The 17327-nt window shown below is 40.9% G+C and overlaps 3 protein-coding genes across 14 annotated transcripts in view; all 3 read right to left on the minus strand.

The window, feature by feature from the left end:
- Positions 1 to 4078, minus strand: part of LOC137104390 (histone-lysine N-methyltransferase 2C-like) — a 57314-nt gene extending 53236 nt beyond the window's left edge. For all 10 annotated transcript variants that reach the window (XM_067485463.1, XM_067485461.1, XM_067485458.1 and 7 more), the window contains exon 1: positions 3829 to 4078. The gene's annotated coding sequence lies outside the window, so the exon portion shown is untranslated. The remainder of the gene's footprint in view (positions 1 to 3828) is intronic.
- A 1115-nt stretch (positions 4079 to 5193) lies between these two features.
- Positions 5194 to 8533, minus strand: xrcc2 (X-ray repair complementing defective repair in Chinese hamster cells 2). 2 transcript variants are annotated; one of them, XM_067485622.1, is made up of 6 exons: positions 8444 to 8533; positions 7870 to 7951; positions 7479 to 7514; positions 7236 to 7385; positions 6341 to 6617; positions 5194 to 5595 (listed from the first exon to the last, which is right to left on the minus strand). In XM_067485622.1, the coding sequence occupies exons 1-6, from the start codon at positions 8462 to 8464 to the stop codon at positions 5292 to 5294; spliced, it is 870 nt and encodes a 289-aa protein (XP_067341723.1). In that variant the 5' UTR covers positions 8465 to 8533; the 3' UTR covers positions 5194 to 5291. The 2 variants fall into 2 exon arrangements, with proteins under 2 accessions (XP_067341723.1, XP_067341722.1); XM_067485621.1 differs by lacking the exon at positions 8444 to 8533 and adding an exon at positions 8050 to 8163.
- A 1873-nt stretch (positions 8534 to 10406) lies between these two features.
- On the minus strand, positions 10407 to 16934 carry LOC137104402 (uncharacterized). Of its 2 annotated transcripts, none has more exons than XM_067485532.1 (5): positions 16708 to 16934; positions 14858 to 15013; positions 14338 to 14763; positions 13547 to 14250; positions 10407 to 12722 (listed from the first exon to the last, which is right to left on the minus strand). In XM_067485532.1, exons 2-5 carry the CDS (start codon positions 15006 to 15008, stop codon positions 10545 to 10547), a joined length of 3459 nt encoding a protein of 1152 aa, XP_067341633.1. In that variant the 5' UTR covers positions 15009 to 15013; positions 16708 to 16934; the 3' UTR covers positions 10407 to 10544. The 2 variants fall into 2 exon arrangements, with proteins under 2 accessions (XP_067341633.1, XP_067341634.1); XM_067485533.1 differs by having other exon boundaries at positions 14858 to 15049.
- Positions 16935 to 17327: the final 393 nt, after the last annotated feature.

Raw genomic sequence — 17327 nt, forward strand, 5'->3', positions numbered from 1 at the left:
TAGTTTGATAAAACAAAACCAAAAATCACGAAGTACTTTGTTGTCCAGACTACATGCAGCATTATACGCAATTTGGAATTCAGTGTCTTGGCCAAGGACACTTTGATTTGTAGCCACGAGGAACTGGGGGGGTCAAACCACTGACCCAGGGGTTCACGGACAACAACTAATAGAGGTGGAGGATGACTCCCAATCAGGTGTTTTGGCTTTGAACTGAGACATGTTGCTTTAGGGGCTGAGTCTACTTGTTTGTCAACAATGCAAATGCATAGAAAACAGCAGCATCATTATACACACACCTTCTTGAGTGGATTTGCGTATGTCTGGAGTGTTTAAAAGGTTAGCTGAAAAGGGGCAGACGCAGGCCTCATCATCTCTGACCAACAATGGCATTTATTCCTTGTTAACCTTTGCTTTTCCACAACATAACCTTAACACTGAAAGAGGTTACGGTTGAGATCATGGTACAAAAAATAGGAACGGCGACATAAACAACAGGTATGTAGGTGTGCGTAGTTGTGGAGACAATAAGCAAGTTTATCCCCAAAATATCTTGCATACTCGTATTGTTAATTCCCGACGACAACCACAACTGAAGTTCCAAATCGAGGCTATGTGAGAGCGCCATTTTGCACCAACATATACATAGCTGAACGCAAGCACATATGAAGCCTTAAAAGACAGCTACTGGCAAACTTTGATGAAAAATCATTCGCAGTTACAGCTCAATAACTAACTAGTTTAAACAAAAGGGAACTTTAATATTACCAGGTTTAATTTAATAAATAAGATCTGGAATGTATTGTTTTTTAATGTTTTTATATTATTTACCTCTGAGTCTGAGTTAGTTTTCAAAGCTTAACAGAAAAAAGCAGTTGACAACAATTTAGGGTCCATTTGTTTTTTATTTTTTTACAGAAACTGTATGTCACATTCGTTGAATGTTAAAACCCACATAAAGTTCTTTCCTAAAAAGTAAAATTGTAGGGTTTTAACCAATATAATGCACAAAAACATTGTAATCAATCAATCAGCCGACTGACCTAAATTATAAAAACAAACATTGTCTTGCATTGCCTGACTTTTGGAACGTTGGAGTAGTTTAATTCAACTCTGTTAATATTACTAGGTTTTTGTTAGATTATACTAGTTGCCATTGTAGAGATACTCACAAAAAAGATAATTAGAGCAAATTTAGGACAATAAGGCATCACTAACATGAACAACAATCTCATTATTCTTTAATTATAAGATATATTTTTAATATTTCATCTGAAATTATATATTTTTCTTGTTTTTTTGTTGCTCTTTTAGGAGGCATCCTGGTAGATTTTATTTTTAATCTATATAAATCTAGGTAAAGGATTTTTTATTAGTGTGTGCATGTACATTTTGCTATAATTGTAATTTGCTGCACAGAAGTTTGGCTCTTATGAAGCTTCTTCCTCAAACTGGAAGGATAGGAGGAAAGGACGGCTGTACCTGAGAACCCAAATCGAAAACACCAAATGAGTATGAACAGAATAAACACTGACTGAACCCATGTCAGTCCGGGTACCGCAAAACTCATTAGAGTCCAATGAAGTGCAACCTTGTGTCCCAGCAGTCAATGAGTAAACAGTAAACATCAGTAGCCTTTGACCCATGCTCTCACTTCTGACTGTTTTTATGTTTTTGAATTTTATTTCTAGATTTTTCTTGAAACATAATGTTTGAATGTTTTTCTGATCATTGACAGATTGGGAGAAAACTCTAGTATTGTCTCTTAAATGATTACAACTGAAATGAACAATTCTTTTAAATCACTGTTTCATCTGCTGATTATTCCCTCAGCTATTCAATCAATAACCTGAGAAATGGCTGAAAACTTATTTTTTAATTATTTATTTGTTCAACCAGCAGTGCCCCTCTATATTTGCATTACGACCAAGAAATGCATCAAAACACCAAAAGTTTACTAGTTAATTTTCTGTCAGCTGATTGCCACAGCTCACACCTTTAACTGGAAAGGTAGGCTGAGGCCCAAAACATTCAGTTTACTGCGTTACATGACAAACACAAGCACAGTTGGGTTCACTCTTTCAATGTCAGCAGGACAACATTTGTATACCCTGACACAGTTAGAGGTTCAGATTTTCAGACTGCAGCAATTAATCAACGAAAGTCAATTATAAAATTCTTGCCATTGAATTTTTCACTTAACTGGGTCTGGGTATGTCTGCTGGGCCAGAATTTTGAAGCTCTTCACACTACAATGTGTTTCAGCAAACAGAATAACCCTAATCAGCTTAAAAAAAAAAACCAAGTATAACCTAACATGCTTTTCAGTAAATCATTGGTTGCAGAAACATATTCACAAAGTACATGCAAACATTTAACTCAGGCAAACACTGTATTTATTCAGCCTCCTAAATAACCATACCATCTTACAGATGTACAGAACCACCTAGATAACCACTGATATAGAGCCTCTCCAATCTTTTCAGTAACCATATAAAGAACTTCCAAAACCTCCACAACCTTAAGTACAAGCTGAACAGCATGAAGATCTACCTGAGCCCTTAAGAGTATTGCCAATGACCACCAGAACCACCTCACCGATAATTTAAAGAACCTCTAGAAACTACTAGAATATCCCATAGCGCTTCCTGAATGACCACAATAACCAACTTTTGAACTTATAGAACACTGTATATATGGCCAAGAACCACCTTTTGATGACTCTCATGATCTAGAAAAAACAATTAATTGGTACAATAGTAAAACAGTGGTACATGCAGTTATTCTGATTACAATTAACGAAGTTTTACTCATAATAATCAGACCAACTATATGCACTTTGCTTAAAAATGGTCAGACACTTCCTTCCTTGAACTTTCATCGTGATCACGATCATCCTAAAGCTCCATAAAACACACCCTATGTACCACAAGGTCTTCCATGACTTATGAAACCTCCCAAATGACACACAAACCTCCCAGTAACCCCCAAAACTACCAGTAGGACCTCCAGAACCTCTTAGATAACTTCCCAGATGACCATTGTCTTAAATAACCACAAAAACACTTATATGAGTACACAACAAATCGTAGCAATCTCCAGAACCTCCTGAATGATCATGTTAACCACCTTAAGGATATGTAAAATCTCCTAAATAATCTGTATAACTACTCAATTACCTCAAGACCCAGCATCTATATCCTCCTAGAGGAGCACAACAACCTAAAGGTTGAATAGAAAGTTAGCCACCTAATGTTTACTACCACATTAAAATTATCGCTTGATTAATAAGTAATTAATCCCATTTTTAGCTGAAGTTCTATTATCATGAGTCACATGAAAAGCGTCTTAGTCTACAATAATGTGATTTTGCTGTGGTAAATTGTTAATAAATAAACAGCTGGTAACCATGATGCTAATTTAATCATGTGTCAGGAACGGGAATCCCACTAAGTATTAATAGTCTAAAAAGCTTTAAGACATCTTAAAAAAAAAAATAAATCCATACATTACCCACACGCCGGGTGCCCCACAAATGATAATGAATATTGCATTAAAAGTGTAAATCAAACTGCAGCGTGGAAACAGCTAGCTCTTAGCCGTTAGCTCCCTTGGACCGCCCAGTTGACTGATCACTTCTCTGTTAGCATTAGCATTAGCTAGCTGTAAGCGCGCACTAGAAACAGTGCATCCCGGCTCCACGCCGCGCTTATTCAGCGCACACACGTTAAATGTTCACGGCTGGCGTCACCAGCTTTTAACCTTTAACCAAAAACCGAGCAGCAGACATGCACGGGTGTCGAGAAACAGGCAGAAAAGCGCCCTTACTGATTTGATGCAATTCTCTTTTTCCTCTCCAGCTTTCCAGCCAACTTAAACCGATCTGATTAAATCCAACAGCGAACTTCTCCGAAAGATAACATCTGTTTCACAAGTCTGGCATATTAATATTCTCCCGCGGAACATTCCCGTTGACCAGGGATGGGGAAAACACGGTTTTTCAGCTGAAAATTGGCGAAAAATTAAAGTTGAAGCGGTCGCTCCGTCATGGAGGCCATGTTTGGGAGCGACCGAAGTACCGCCTGTCAGCACCAGCAGGAGAAGTAGGTCCCAGAAAAAGCTTAGTACCGTACCCGTGAGGAACCGTGCAGCAGGAACAGTCTCTTTTACTCTACGGCGTCATTCACTCAGACCGAGGGTTTAAAATGTGCCGGTTTATTTGTGTCTGTTTCACACTGCATTCATTTGTTTATGTTGTGTAAAAAGTGTGTCTGACCCCACGGAGGGATCTGTTAGAGGGCCGTTCTGGTGAAGCGGTCTCTGTCATCAGACCTGAAGTCCCGGACTGGATCGTGACTGGATTCAGAGTTCGGATCTGGATAACATCCAGATAGGATCCGGACTGCTGCTCAGAATGTAGCAAATACCCAACATATAGTCTTTCAGCGTCATGTTATTATGTGAAAGACTTTCTTAATTGATGTTTTAGAAATCTAAGCCAGATAAAAACTCTGATGGAAGTAGCTACATTGTTTACGCACACAACTACCTATTTTTTCCATTCAAAACTACTAACTGAAATAAGACTTAAGTCTAAATGACGGTTGGAGCTGCTTTAAACTACTTTAGTCAGTTTGATCCTTTAGTTTCGAACCTACTGGTTAGACCTCTTTAAGAGGATAATTCTGAGAGGGCCAACAGGAGTACCTAAAAAGCACTACAACCTTGGAAATCACACCAAACATCTTATGGACCATTAAAACCACCTCAAAGGTCCACTAGAGCCTCCCCTCTGACAAGTACTACTTAATTACTTCTAGAACCTCCTAAATAACACCTATAACTATTTTAAGGGCCATAGATTGATCTTCATGACAACAAAAACTACCTTGTGGAGGTTAAGACCCCTCTAGATGACAGCTAATACGCCACCTATTTTTAATCAGTTGGATATTTTAGTGCAACAGCCAGACCCCAAGAACCCTATAAAGGGTGTGCTAATACTCACCTGGAAGCCATTAGAACTATAACCTTATTTTGGACAAGTAAAACTCAACATAAACTTTTGTGAACATTCTGAACAGTTTAAAATAGCTAATAGTTTCTCTTTATCTTGTACTGACTCATAAGCAGGTTCAGTAAACAGAGAACAACCTGTCCTACTATGCAGCAAACACAATTAAATACCACCTCCTGAATCATAACAGACTTTAATCAAAATCAAAGAGCCACTGTGACATTACACATTTATATACAGAGTGCCCGGTGAGCTGAAAGTAGGAGGTGGCACTTTAGATAAACCCCACTCCTGCATCGGTTACGTAGAAGGAGCTGTTCCGATAAGCCTTTGTCCTGGAGGAGGGGTACGAGGTGCAGTGGACAGTGAAGACCTGCCGTCTTCTCTGCTCCTTACTGCCTCCTGCTGCATTGACTGTGAAGTTTGCAGCTTCTTGCCGGGAGCACAGGAGCCGGTGGGTCACCAGCCGCTGCCAGGGGCGACAGAGATAGGACCGGTCAGAATCAGAGGACGTGGAGGGTTCACTGTTGCTTCTCCTTATGGCATGGCAGGTGGCAAATACAGTGATTCTGTAATCCCTGAGGAGAAACCACAGGTTAAGTTCAGTCCAAGCTCTGTGTATTTACAGATCTAAACCCAACATAGCCCTTCATTCATGGCATAATCACTGTTGGGTGATGGTGGTGGAGAATCAAACGTCTCCTCAGTGATCACTACAACTAGCTAAAATACACCTAAATCCACTTCCACATGGACCCCGAGAACATCCTGAAACAAATATAGAATCACTAGAACTACCTAAATGGCTCCACACTGAACAGTAGAACCCCTAATGGATCACAAACTTGTTGGAGAACATTGCAAACCTCTACTGCACGATCTGAATGTCCAAAATTACAACCGGATAATGGATCACTTCAACCTTTTAATGGGCCACTGGTTCCTCATGGATCATTAGAAGATCCATCGTGAACATTAAATGGTCAGTAGCCTTTGCTTTGAACAACTTGAGCTTCATAGTGCATTGAACTGGCCCAATATAACCTTCTATTTCACAAGAGCTTCTTTATATGCTACCAAAAGTTCTAATGGCTTACTAGAACCTCCTAGACCACTTCATCCTAGGTAGGACTAAATTAATTGTTTACCAGACTTCTACTGCTGTATGGATCATTAGGTCACTGTAAAAAAGCACTACAAGCTTTAAACAGACCCCTAGACCAGACCTACTAATGCACCAGCAAAATTCTGTAATGGACCACTATCTCCTTGCGGTTCATTAGAACGTGGACCACTAGAACCTCCTGACAATTGAATATACACCTGAGCAGTCGGCCCAGCAGCTCCGTACACTTGCAGAGCCTCTCCTCCTGCTTAGGAACACTGGCCCCAGCCTCGGCACGGTCCACCCAGTAGAATGCAGAGATGCTATCGATGAGGACGAGTGCCAGGCCGGGCCGCGACGACAAGGAGGTCTCCAGGAAGTGGAGAGTGAGGAGGAGCTGAGAGGAGGAGGAGCAGTGGACAACCAGGAGGCGAGACAGGCACAAACGTAGCACCGCATCATCGGAACCAGCCAAGGGCGAACTGGTAGAGCGAGCTGTAGACACAGAGAGACAGAACTAGGATTTAAGACAAGGAACTACCTCAGACATCAAGCTTCAGTTTCTCATCTTCCCACTATTTTTAATGCGACTCAATTGGAAATCTCCTGTTAAACCATCAGAATATGGACAGCTGTAGTAGGAAAGCTACAAGAAACATGTGGACCTTTAAGGAGAGAAGTGTGACTCCAAGAATACATTTCAGCAAGAAACATCCAATCACAACATCACATTCTGTCACAGGAGCCACTGATGATGAGCTGAAGTTCACTTTAATCTTCTGGGTCAGTTTTGATTGATATTAGCAACCATGGTATAAATTCTTTCCCATGGCAACTGATGCTTGTTGGTACAGTTGTAAAATTTAAGTTGGAACAGAAGATGGAGGAAAACTTTTATATCAGTGTTATATGTGCCATTTATCATAACTGTGTTATTTTTATATTATTATTTTCATTATTTTCATTATTATTCTACATTATAAGCATGGTGTGAACACTGATGCATTATTTTATAAGGCACACATGAGTTGCTGGTGGAAACAAAAGCAGAAGCTAAATGTTCTATGGGTTGCTAAGTTCCCAGGGTGGAAAGGGGACTTTTAGTCGCTTTACCTCTGTTCAGTCTGTTGTCCAGGATGCTGACCAGTCGTAACATGTCCAGACTGTAATCTGTGTCCACGAACACAACGTCTACCTCCAGACCACCGGCTGCCTTCGGCAACACACAGCGACACAGCAGGTGGTAAAGAAGCTCGGTTTTACCTGAGAAACACACATAACATATTAACAACATATACTCTTAAAAATATGTAAGAGGGACCCTTTACAGAACTCTTGCCTGTAAAGTGAACTCACCTGTTCCCTCTGTCCCATACAGTTCCACCACCTCACCTGAAACCACAAATATGTAAGCTGGTCAGTTACCTAGTTCTGCAGAGCAGGAGTTTTGAGGGTCAGGGTCTTCCTCAAAACTAAATCACAATACATATTCAAATTGTCACATTAAATCAGCTCCTGTTTGCATTGCAGCCATGCAGTCGCAGGGGCCATCATTTTTCTCTTATCTCTAAGGAAGTTTCTTTCAGTTGGACATTAGAGATAATGATATCCTCAGGAAGTCTAACTCACAGTGAACAATATCAATGTGTGTTTCATCTTTGCTCAGATTTGACTGAATAATCACTCTATTAATCAGTGTGAATTTTTAGGCACACTGAAGCAACCAGTCTCTGGTCATGTCAGTCACCATGGTCGGGTCCTCCATCTTCAGGAAACAATCGAGGTTCAATGTCCTTCAAACAGCGACGGCCCTCCAGACGAGCTAACAGCTACAAAGACATACAGCTGGTTATCCACTGTACCATCCACTGCACATACATGGTACCAGCATGGATTGTATTCCTACTAGTACTACTAATAGTCATACCAGTCCTAATAACAGTACTACTGCCGGTACTGACAGTACCATTAACAGAACCATGAGCATTTTTAGTTAATAAAACCCCCGATGAAACAGGGCTTTTACTTTGAAATCTAGCAGCAGCAGTACTGCCGGTGGGAAAAGGTCATATGTTGTATATGCACTTTTACAAGTATTTTTACTGTGCATATATTATTCTTACAGGACATAATATATATTTAAACAGAGAAAGGTTCAGACTATAAGTTTTAAATAAATATAAATGATTTGTAGTTTTTTTCCGGTCACTTTGCATCTGATTTAACAGTTAGACAATTTTCCTTAAAAGACACAAACTTGGTCAATTGGTCTATTTCACTAAATTTACGAACAAACACCGATTATGACGCTATTGCCTCACCTGAACGCCGCTTTCAGTCATATCGGTGACAACTTCATCTTCAGAAACACAACAGCGCTGCTGGTGTTTGAACACACTTCCTGTTTCTGCGGCATTACCGTAAAGGACGGTGAGTGGAAGGTTACCGTAATGTTTCCGACGCGCACCTACTTTTAACATTATCGCTCGGATTATTAAAAAGACAATAATTAAGTATTTAAACAATTTTATGGTTTGTTTTAAAATCTGTTATATTGTCAAAACAATCATGACATCTCAGATTTTATGGTTAAAGTTTTATTCCTGGTGAGTAATATTCTCCAAGTCATTTAAGTTTAAAAGCTTTGTCAAACATAAAAGAGCTATTGTCCCGCATTGTCCGTTTTTACTAACAGAAACTCCAGCAGCTTTTAATGTTATTAAAAAACATAAAACATAGTTTTATTTTGTAAAGTAGAAACCGATGAGTATGAACTGCTGATTTACAGTCACATTTTATTACATTTGTTAAACAATAAACATACATTTAATAAAAACATTTTCTGGCAGCAACTAATACGGAAGCAGAGAGTGGTCAAGAATGCAGTTATCTTTTTTATTTCGTTATCTTGTGAAAACCGGATAATTATTTTGTTTAAGCTCATCATCAAAAAGCCTATATTCAATGTGCAAAATTACACATTCCTTACACAAACGTTGAAGGATAAAGCACTAGTTGGAATCCACAGAAGCTCAGCCATTCATTCAGATTTTGATAAATTGTCTAATTTCCACAAGAAAACAAGCTTTGTTATTTAAAGATAACAAGAAAAATTATTTAGCTATCACAATATTAAAAAATGGCTGTGTTTGACTTCCATATAATAAGACAGCAATGTGACAAAATAACATCTGAGACAGAGGCAATTTTCACAATAAAGGTTTGAAAATAATTAGTTTCTATAATAAAGTCTCGTAGTGTTTTCTGTGGGTCAGCAGAAATATGACAAATCCCAAAAACTAAACTAACTTGAAAATACGGTAAATACACATATAAATACAAAAGATACATCAAAATGATTTTATCACACATTTGATCTTGAACAATCACCATTTGATAATTAAAAAACAAAACACAAAAACAATAGCATTCCACTAACTACATGTGAGACTCCTATGTGCGTTCGTGTATGAAGAACAGGAAAGCTGGGTTTTTGTTGTGACAAAGTCAGTCGTGTAAGGGTTAAAATATAATTAAAGATAATTAAGTTAATGCCACAGTAATTATCACAAAAGACAAAAGCAGTGCCTGAAAAATCAGTTAAACTAACCGCTGAAACTTATACCACTTATACCACTACAGTAAATTAAACAAGCACAGTACTTTAGCTGCTATATGCCAGACTATGCAGTAAAACAGCTAACTCCCCTCTGCAGCAGCAATGTTTTACCTTTGTGTCTTTCCTGTAACATGAACGCAACATTAAAACTCAAGCTGTCTTTTGTGCTCACTTATACAATAGGCCTTTGTATTTAGTCCAGTGGAATAAAAAGATTCTATTAAAGCAGCTGAATGAGCAGGTGTTGTTTGCACTGAAGTCATGGATATGCATATAGCTCTCACTGAAGTAAAATTACAAATCTGAACATCCTCAAGTAAGTTCTGCTCATCAATAAAGAGTCTGTTCCTCTGTTTATAATTATAAATAGACATCTGATAATAATGATATTATCAGAAAGTCATGTCATATGTTCTGACTTTTAATGACATTGAGGACAATTTTACTTCCCCAGTCACTCTGCTGTTAGTTTATAGTTTTTTGTTAATGGAGGTCTGTATACCCTGAGATCAGTCTCACAGAGTGTCTAGGTACGAGCAGTAAGGAAGTCCCTTCAAAACATTCTACAACAATAGGATCCTGGAGATGTTCAAATAAAGAACTAAATACTCTTTACACAAATAGAATAGAAAACAAAAATAAACTCTACAATTGTAAACTCTACAAACATACAGTCAGTCATGACATGTGTGTCCACAGTTTATAGGGTCATTGTGCTGTTTTTTTAAACCCATTCAATATAAACAACACACACGGGACTTAGAGAAAATGCAGCATTTAACTTTACAAAAATCTTCAGCCAATCAGAGGAGGCGCTCCAGCCTAACACTGCAGGGCAAGATGAGGGTCACCTGACCGCTCTGCAGGTCTCTGTAAACAAGGTACGTCTGCCTATAGGTTTCTGTCTGTCTATTTGTCTGTTTTTTCCGGAACGTGTCACTTGCCTGTGTCTCTGTCTGTGTGTCCAAGAACATGTTAATTATCTGTCTGTCCAAGGCCAAGTGACCTTTCTGCCCCCCAGGTATTAGTTGACATGTCTGTCTCTCTAACGTTCTCTCTGAGACCATGTGATCCATCTGTTTGTCTAAGCCCATGTCACCCATCTGTCTTTCTGACGCCAGGGGACAACTCTGTCTATCTGAGAGTATGTAACCTGTCTGTCTCTCTGAGACAAGGTGATCTGTTTGTCTTTCGGAGAACATGTGACCCTTCTGTCTTTCTGACACCAGGGGATCTGTCTGTTCATATGAGTCTGTGTAACCTGTCTGTCCATCTGAGAAAAGGTGACTTGTCTGTCTATCTGACACCAGTGGACCGGCCTGTCTGTCACAGAAAAAGTGACTTGTCTGTATTTCTGTCTGTGTATCCAAGAACATGTTAATTATCTGTCCATCTGAGGCCAAGTGACCCATCTGCCTCCCTGACATTAGGTGACCTGTCTGTCTCTCTGAGACAAGGTGATCTGTTTGTCTTTCTGAAACCATATGACCTGTCTGTCTCTCTGACACCAGGGAACCTATCTGTCCATCTGAGACCAAGTGACCTGTCTGCTCCCCTGACATTAGTTGACATGTCTGTTTCTCTAACATTCTCTCTGAGACCAGGTAATTCACCTGTTTGTCCAAGCCCATGTCACCCATCTGTCTTTCTGACCCCAGGAGACCCTTCTGTCTGTCTGAGATTATGTGACCTGCCTGTCCATCTGACACAAGGTAATCTGTCTTCGTGTCTGAGACAAGGTGATCGATTTGAGTTTCTGAGACTAGGTGACCTGTCTGAATCTCTGAAACCCCACCCCCACCCTGGTTGAAAATCACAACCTTTTTTGGTCCTCCTCGTTTCCATTTGGGGTTGTTAGCTTTGTCCTGATTGGTTGGACCTGGCCGTCTCTCTCTGTTCTCCGTCCTGTCAGTCACTGCCATTCTGCCTGAAGCCCTGCCTTCAGCTTCACTCTTCTGTGTTTTTTTCTTCAGTTTTAGTCTCTCCTGATTGGCTGTTACAGGACAATGTGACTGCTCCTCTGACTCCAGCAGGTATCTGATCGGTGGACCCACCATCATTCTCCTCGGCCTCTGAGCGTGCTCCATCACTTCTTTTTTCAGCTCCACCTGTCTCATCCCCTGATTTTCCTCTCCACCGTGTCCTCTATTTCCCCCTTCCTCTCCTCCATCCTCCTCCATCAAAGAAACTACTTTAACTTCCTCATTATTTTCTCCTCCAACTCTTCTTTCTTCTTCCACTCCTCCACCCTCGTCCATCACACAGACTAATTTCACCTCCTCTTTGTTTTCTCCTCCATCTTTTCTCCTCTCTCCTTCCTCTCCACTATCCTTCCTAGTGGCACACACTGCTTTCATCTTCATTACCTCTACTCCGCCTTCTTTCATCAGAGAGACTGCTTTTACCTCCACCATTTCTTCTCTGTCTCTGCTCCTCTCTTCTTCATCTCCCTTTTCCTCTTTTTCACAGACTTGTTTTACATTCACCTCTTTCTTTCTACTCTGCTTTCCCTTCCTTCCCCTCCCTCCATCATTTTCCTGCAGCATCCTCCACCACTCAATGTTCTCTTGCCTCCTCTTTGTCAGGCTTTGGAAGTCAACCCACCACCGAGGATTCCTGCGCACACGATTTATGCGTGTCAACCAATCAGGAGCTTTAGTTGGAGGTGGGAGGAGTAGCTTCTCCTCCGTCTCCTCCCCTTCTTCACTCCTCTCTTGTCTCTCTGTCCTCTCTCTATCGCTGCTGGTATTAAACTTCACCTCTCGGTTATCAGATGTTGTTAACCCCGTGGCACCAACACGTCCACCTATTTTGCTGTGGCTGCCTCTGTTGCCACGGTGATTCTGGCGATGGTGCTGGCACAGGGTATGGGCAAGCCTGAACCTCTTGCTGCACAGGTGGCAGTTGAACCAGCGACCTGTTCTGTGTACAGACAGATGAAGCTGCAGGGAAGCCTCTTTGTTGAACTTGAGACCGCACACCTGATGGCAGACAGACATTGAGTGAGTTATTATCTCAGGTGATGAGCCGGGGTCAGAGTTAAGATCATCACTTTGTATGTTTAATGGATGAGTTAATTAATAACATGAAAGATCATGACTGTTGGTGTTTTATCAGCTTTGAGTTGGTGTTTCTTGATATTTGTGACTTTGGGGATATCAGATCACATTTCAGATAAAATTTGTGCAAGAAAAATTACCCACAACTATTACTAGATTACTGTGATAGGGAGTAACATGTGAGAAACTTACACATGAAGGCGAGTTTTCCTCTGACTACAGGTGGATTAATGAGGTTGATTTCTAATTGACATCAAAAATATATTTATAAGTGTGTGTGTTTCATGTGTTCTAATCACTATAATTTATAATACAATACAATGTGTAATTTTGAGTACCAGAATGTTTTAAAGAGCTTATTTATACACTTTGTTATTCTAGTAATGAATGTTAGTCACATAAATAAACTGTATCCTGATTTACATACATGTTTCATGCCTGTTCCCTCAGATAAAAAGTGCCAAAAAGTGTAAAGTCAAATATTTCTCAGCAGATTTATGAGGTTTTGGTAATGTATTCAGAATTTTTTTTTTTTTTCCCCAGAGGTTTGATCCTCTGGAGAGCGGGAATATCCTCAGGGACTTTCAGGACCGGTTTCTTGCTTCGGACAGCACCTGTGAAATCTGTGATATTTTCATTTAAACCTGAAAACAATCCCAAGGTCCAGATTCTCTGTAGGAAGTGGGTCTATTAAAGGTCTGAGGACTGGACCTAGATCAATAAAAACTGATTCTGTGAGGACCCACCTGACAGGGCTGCCACCAGCCTTCAATTCCACTGCCCTCTGTGGACCCCACCCTGCTGCTCTCTTTTGCCTCCGTCACCCCTGCCCCTTCAATCTCCTCCTCCTGTTGGTCCTCCCACAGCCCCCCATTCTTCCTCTTCACCTTCTTTCTGCCCTGATTGTCTACTGATAGACCACATGACCTGACCTCTGACTGTATCAAGTATCTGATTGGTGGTCCCACTGCATTCCTCCTCGGCCGCACCACCTGCTTTGTCCCTTCCATTTTTATCTTTTCACATTTAGCGCCTCTGCCCCCCTCCTCCATCATCATCATAGATCCATTCTCCTGTTCTTCATTTTGCTCCAACAACCTCTTGTTCTTCTTCTTCTTTAACCCTTTTTCACTCCCTCCTTCAGCTGAGATGAGTTGGATTTGTGCTTCAGGTTCTCCAATTTGGATGTAGCTCTGCTGTGTATCTGTGACAAAGCTCCTCTCTTCAGGGTGGAGGACATCCTGAAGCTGGTGGAGCTGCCACTTCTCCTCACTCCTCCTCTTCCTGTGGGTAATGCTGCAGACCTCTCCCCTCCTCCTGCTCACAGTGTTGTAAACCTTTGGTTTGGTCCGCTTGTTCACTGCTGGTCGAGACTTTGCTCTGCACTGGGACATATTCTTCTTCTTCTTCTTCTGAGGTGTTACTGTGGAGCGCTTTGTACCATGGAGAACTGTAAAAAAAAAAAAAAAAAAAACATCAATAACAAAACCAGATTTATACACTGAACTGATTAAATTGGTGAAATTAAGAAACTCACCTTTTTTATCTTTTAAGAAGAATCCTTCCTCCTCATCTTCCTCCTCAGCCAGGCGGGGGCTTAGGGGAGCAATGAGTCCAGGAGGAACTGAGGAGTCCATAGGAGTCTGTGGCGGAGAGGGGTCACACCTTCCCCCTGCACTGGGGGGCATGTTCCACATAGGCACGCTGGGTAAAGGAAAGTATCGAGGGAGGGGGATGGTTCCCTGAGCCAGAAAGAGGGGGGGCTGGTACAGAGGCATGCTGGGTAATGACCTAGCCAGGTGGAGATGTGGGAGGTCTGGGGAGGCAGATCTGAACTGAGGCATCATGGTTAGCAGAGGGGTAGTGTAGGGGGGGTAGACAGGGTAGAAGGGGGGTCTTGTATTCACCCCTCCTGGTTCATCTAGTCTGACTGAGGTGCACTGCCAGGGAACATCACACACACCTAATAGACAGACAGGAGTGGAGACAGGTAGACAGACATGAGGTGAAACAGGCTTCCTACATCACCTGTTACCTGTGCAAAGCTGCAGACTCACCAGTCGATCTGAAGTCCACCTGGACAGCAGCATCCCTGCTCTCTGCTGGCTCACTCTGACAGCCCACATCCCTCTTTTCCTCTCTCTTCTCCCCCTTGGGGCTCTCCCACTGGCACCCAGCATCCTTCCTCCACTCCTGGTCCTGGACCATATTGACTACATGCAGGGGGGGACATCACATACTCCAGGACACTGTGTTCAACCTCTTGTTATTACATTTAAATAAATATATATGTGGCTTTTTTAGTATTGGTTGACCTGCTCCTTGGGTTTTAGTCGTTTGGTTATAAAACATGTGAAACTTCCGAGAATGCAATTTGACATCCTGAGATTTGTTTCTGATTTTGACCAAAACAGAAATTCCCTTACGGCAGTACCACTGTTTAAGGTTTGAAAGTGTTACTTAATGAGCATTGATGATTCATGAATTATCAGAATATAAGTTGATTATTTTTCTGTCATTGGACACCACAGGCTTAATGAGAGTGGCTCATGATCAGGACCCTGTTTAAAACTTGGAACATAAAACTTTCATACAAGGTCTTACGAGGGAAGTCCTAGAAGAGGGGGATACAGAGAGTAAGAATAAAATGTGTGTTAATCATGAACTGAATTAAGGTTGTTTTGTGATTTTCTTTTTTGGTCCTGAACTGAGCCTCTCAGTATCGGATATCTGTGGATCCAGAGTATAATAGGTAATTTAGTTGTGAGGATTTGATGATTTTCTTTTTCATACAGTAAACAGACAATATTTAGGTCTAACACTGTTTGAAAAAAACTGATTTAAATAAGTCACTGTGGTTTGTGACGATTACTCTTTATTTCTTTCATATTACAAACAAGTTTTTGTTTTGTCCTTTCGGCTTATCCCATGAGTTCAGGGTTGCCACAGTGGATCATTGTCATCATTGGCACATTTTTTATGCCGGATACCCTTCCTGACACAACCCTCCCCAATTTCTACCGGGCTTGGACCGACGCTGCACAGCTGAGGATGGTAATGGGCTGTTAGGGGTTCAGTGTCTTGCCCAGAGACACTTTGTCATATAGCCGGGACTGAGCCCGTGGTCCATGGACGACTGCCTTACCAATTGAGATACAGTCAGCCAAATTAACACAGTAAAAAGTTTTTAATAATGTCTAAATAGAGGATGGAGCCACTTTTTGTACTTTTCTTAACTAGAACTCCATAGTTCCAGTACCAGGTACTGATTTATTTTGTGACTGTCTGCTGAGGCACTGTCAGACCTAAAGTTCTTATTGTGGAGAAAGGTTTTAGACATTCAAGAAAAAACTGTTTGAAACCCAATTTCCTTTCCGCATTTAAAAAAAAGTCCAGTGTTTTTTTTTTCCTTTACATCTAGGCCACATTGGACCAGGCATAGATCAGACATGTCAGACCTACTGTAAGCTTCAACAAAGACAGTTACAGGTTTGATCAACTCTTATTTTATTCGTGGGAACAGAGACTAATGTGGACTAGAATATCAGTGACGGTGCACAGCGTTTCAGATTTGTAACGCCTCTGTACTGTGAAAACTCCAAAAAGTTTTTACGAGAAAAAAAATTAAATGACTTTTTCCCACTGAAATGCAATAATGTTTTAACAGATATTTAAGTGGATTATTTGAGTGTTTTAGAATGTTTACCTGCCGTGAAATAATAGGAAAACACAATAGTAAAGATCTGAACAGGAGGACAGCTAGATCTGAATGAGTATTTCAGAGTAACTTTCACTGCAGTAGTTCATAGTATTTCTACTCTAAAGTATATGTGTGAGTACTGTTCCAGTTGCAGACAGAAGTTATGTCACAGTTTAGTTGATGAAATGAAACTTTAACCACGTTTACCGACTGTGTCCACGCCGACAACCGTTTCCCCAGGTTCCTGGTGAGTCTTCCGTCCTGACGTCGCTAACAAAGCTCAGCGACTTCTGTCGACATGTCAGCGCTTTAATGGGGTAAAAGAATGAGCTAAACACGCAGAAAAGAAAAGTTGGAGAAGTTTTTGTTGGGAGTCGTGCAGCCCACTGTCTGTTGTTTATGCTGCAAATTTCTTCTTCTTCTTCTTCTTCATTAGCCGCAGCTGCCACCGCGCTGCCGCCGCCAGCGGCCGGAGGTGGCACGGTAGCCCCATGTTTGCTCAATTTAGGGGCGTCTATACTCGACTGTTTTATCTTCTGCTAGCTTATTCTTCAACTTCTCTACACTTCAGAGCCAAATATTGTAGGGGAGCTCATGTACCAAAGTACGGGTGGGATAGTTGTTGTTTTACTCTCTACATTTTAAAACAAACATCTGTACTTTACACATTTTTAAAACAGACTCAGTAGTTTTGTTGTAATGCATGTGTGAAGCTGTTCTCCATTTTCAGAAACAGTTTATTACTTCACTAATATGTAAATGACATAATTGTGATGCAAGGTCCGGTTAGTTACACATAAGTAGCAGGTAGAAATGTACTTTTTACT

Source organism: Channa argus, chromosome 19 (genome assembly GCF_033026475.1).
Source record: "Channa argus isolate prfri chromosome 19, Channa argus male v1.0, whole genome shotgun sequence".
Lineage (NCBI taxonomy): Eukaryota > Metazoa > Chordata > Actinopteri > Anabantiformes > Channidae > Channa > Channa argus.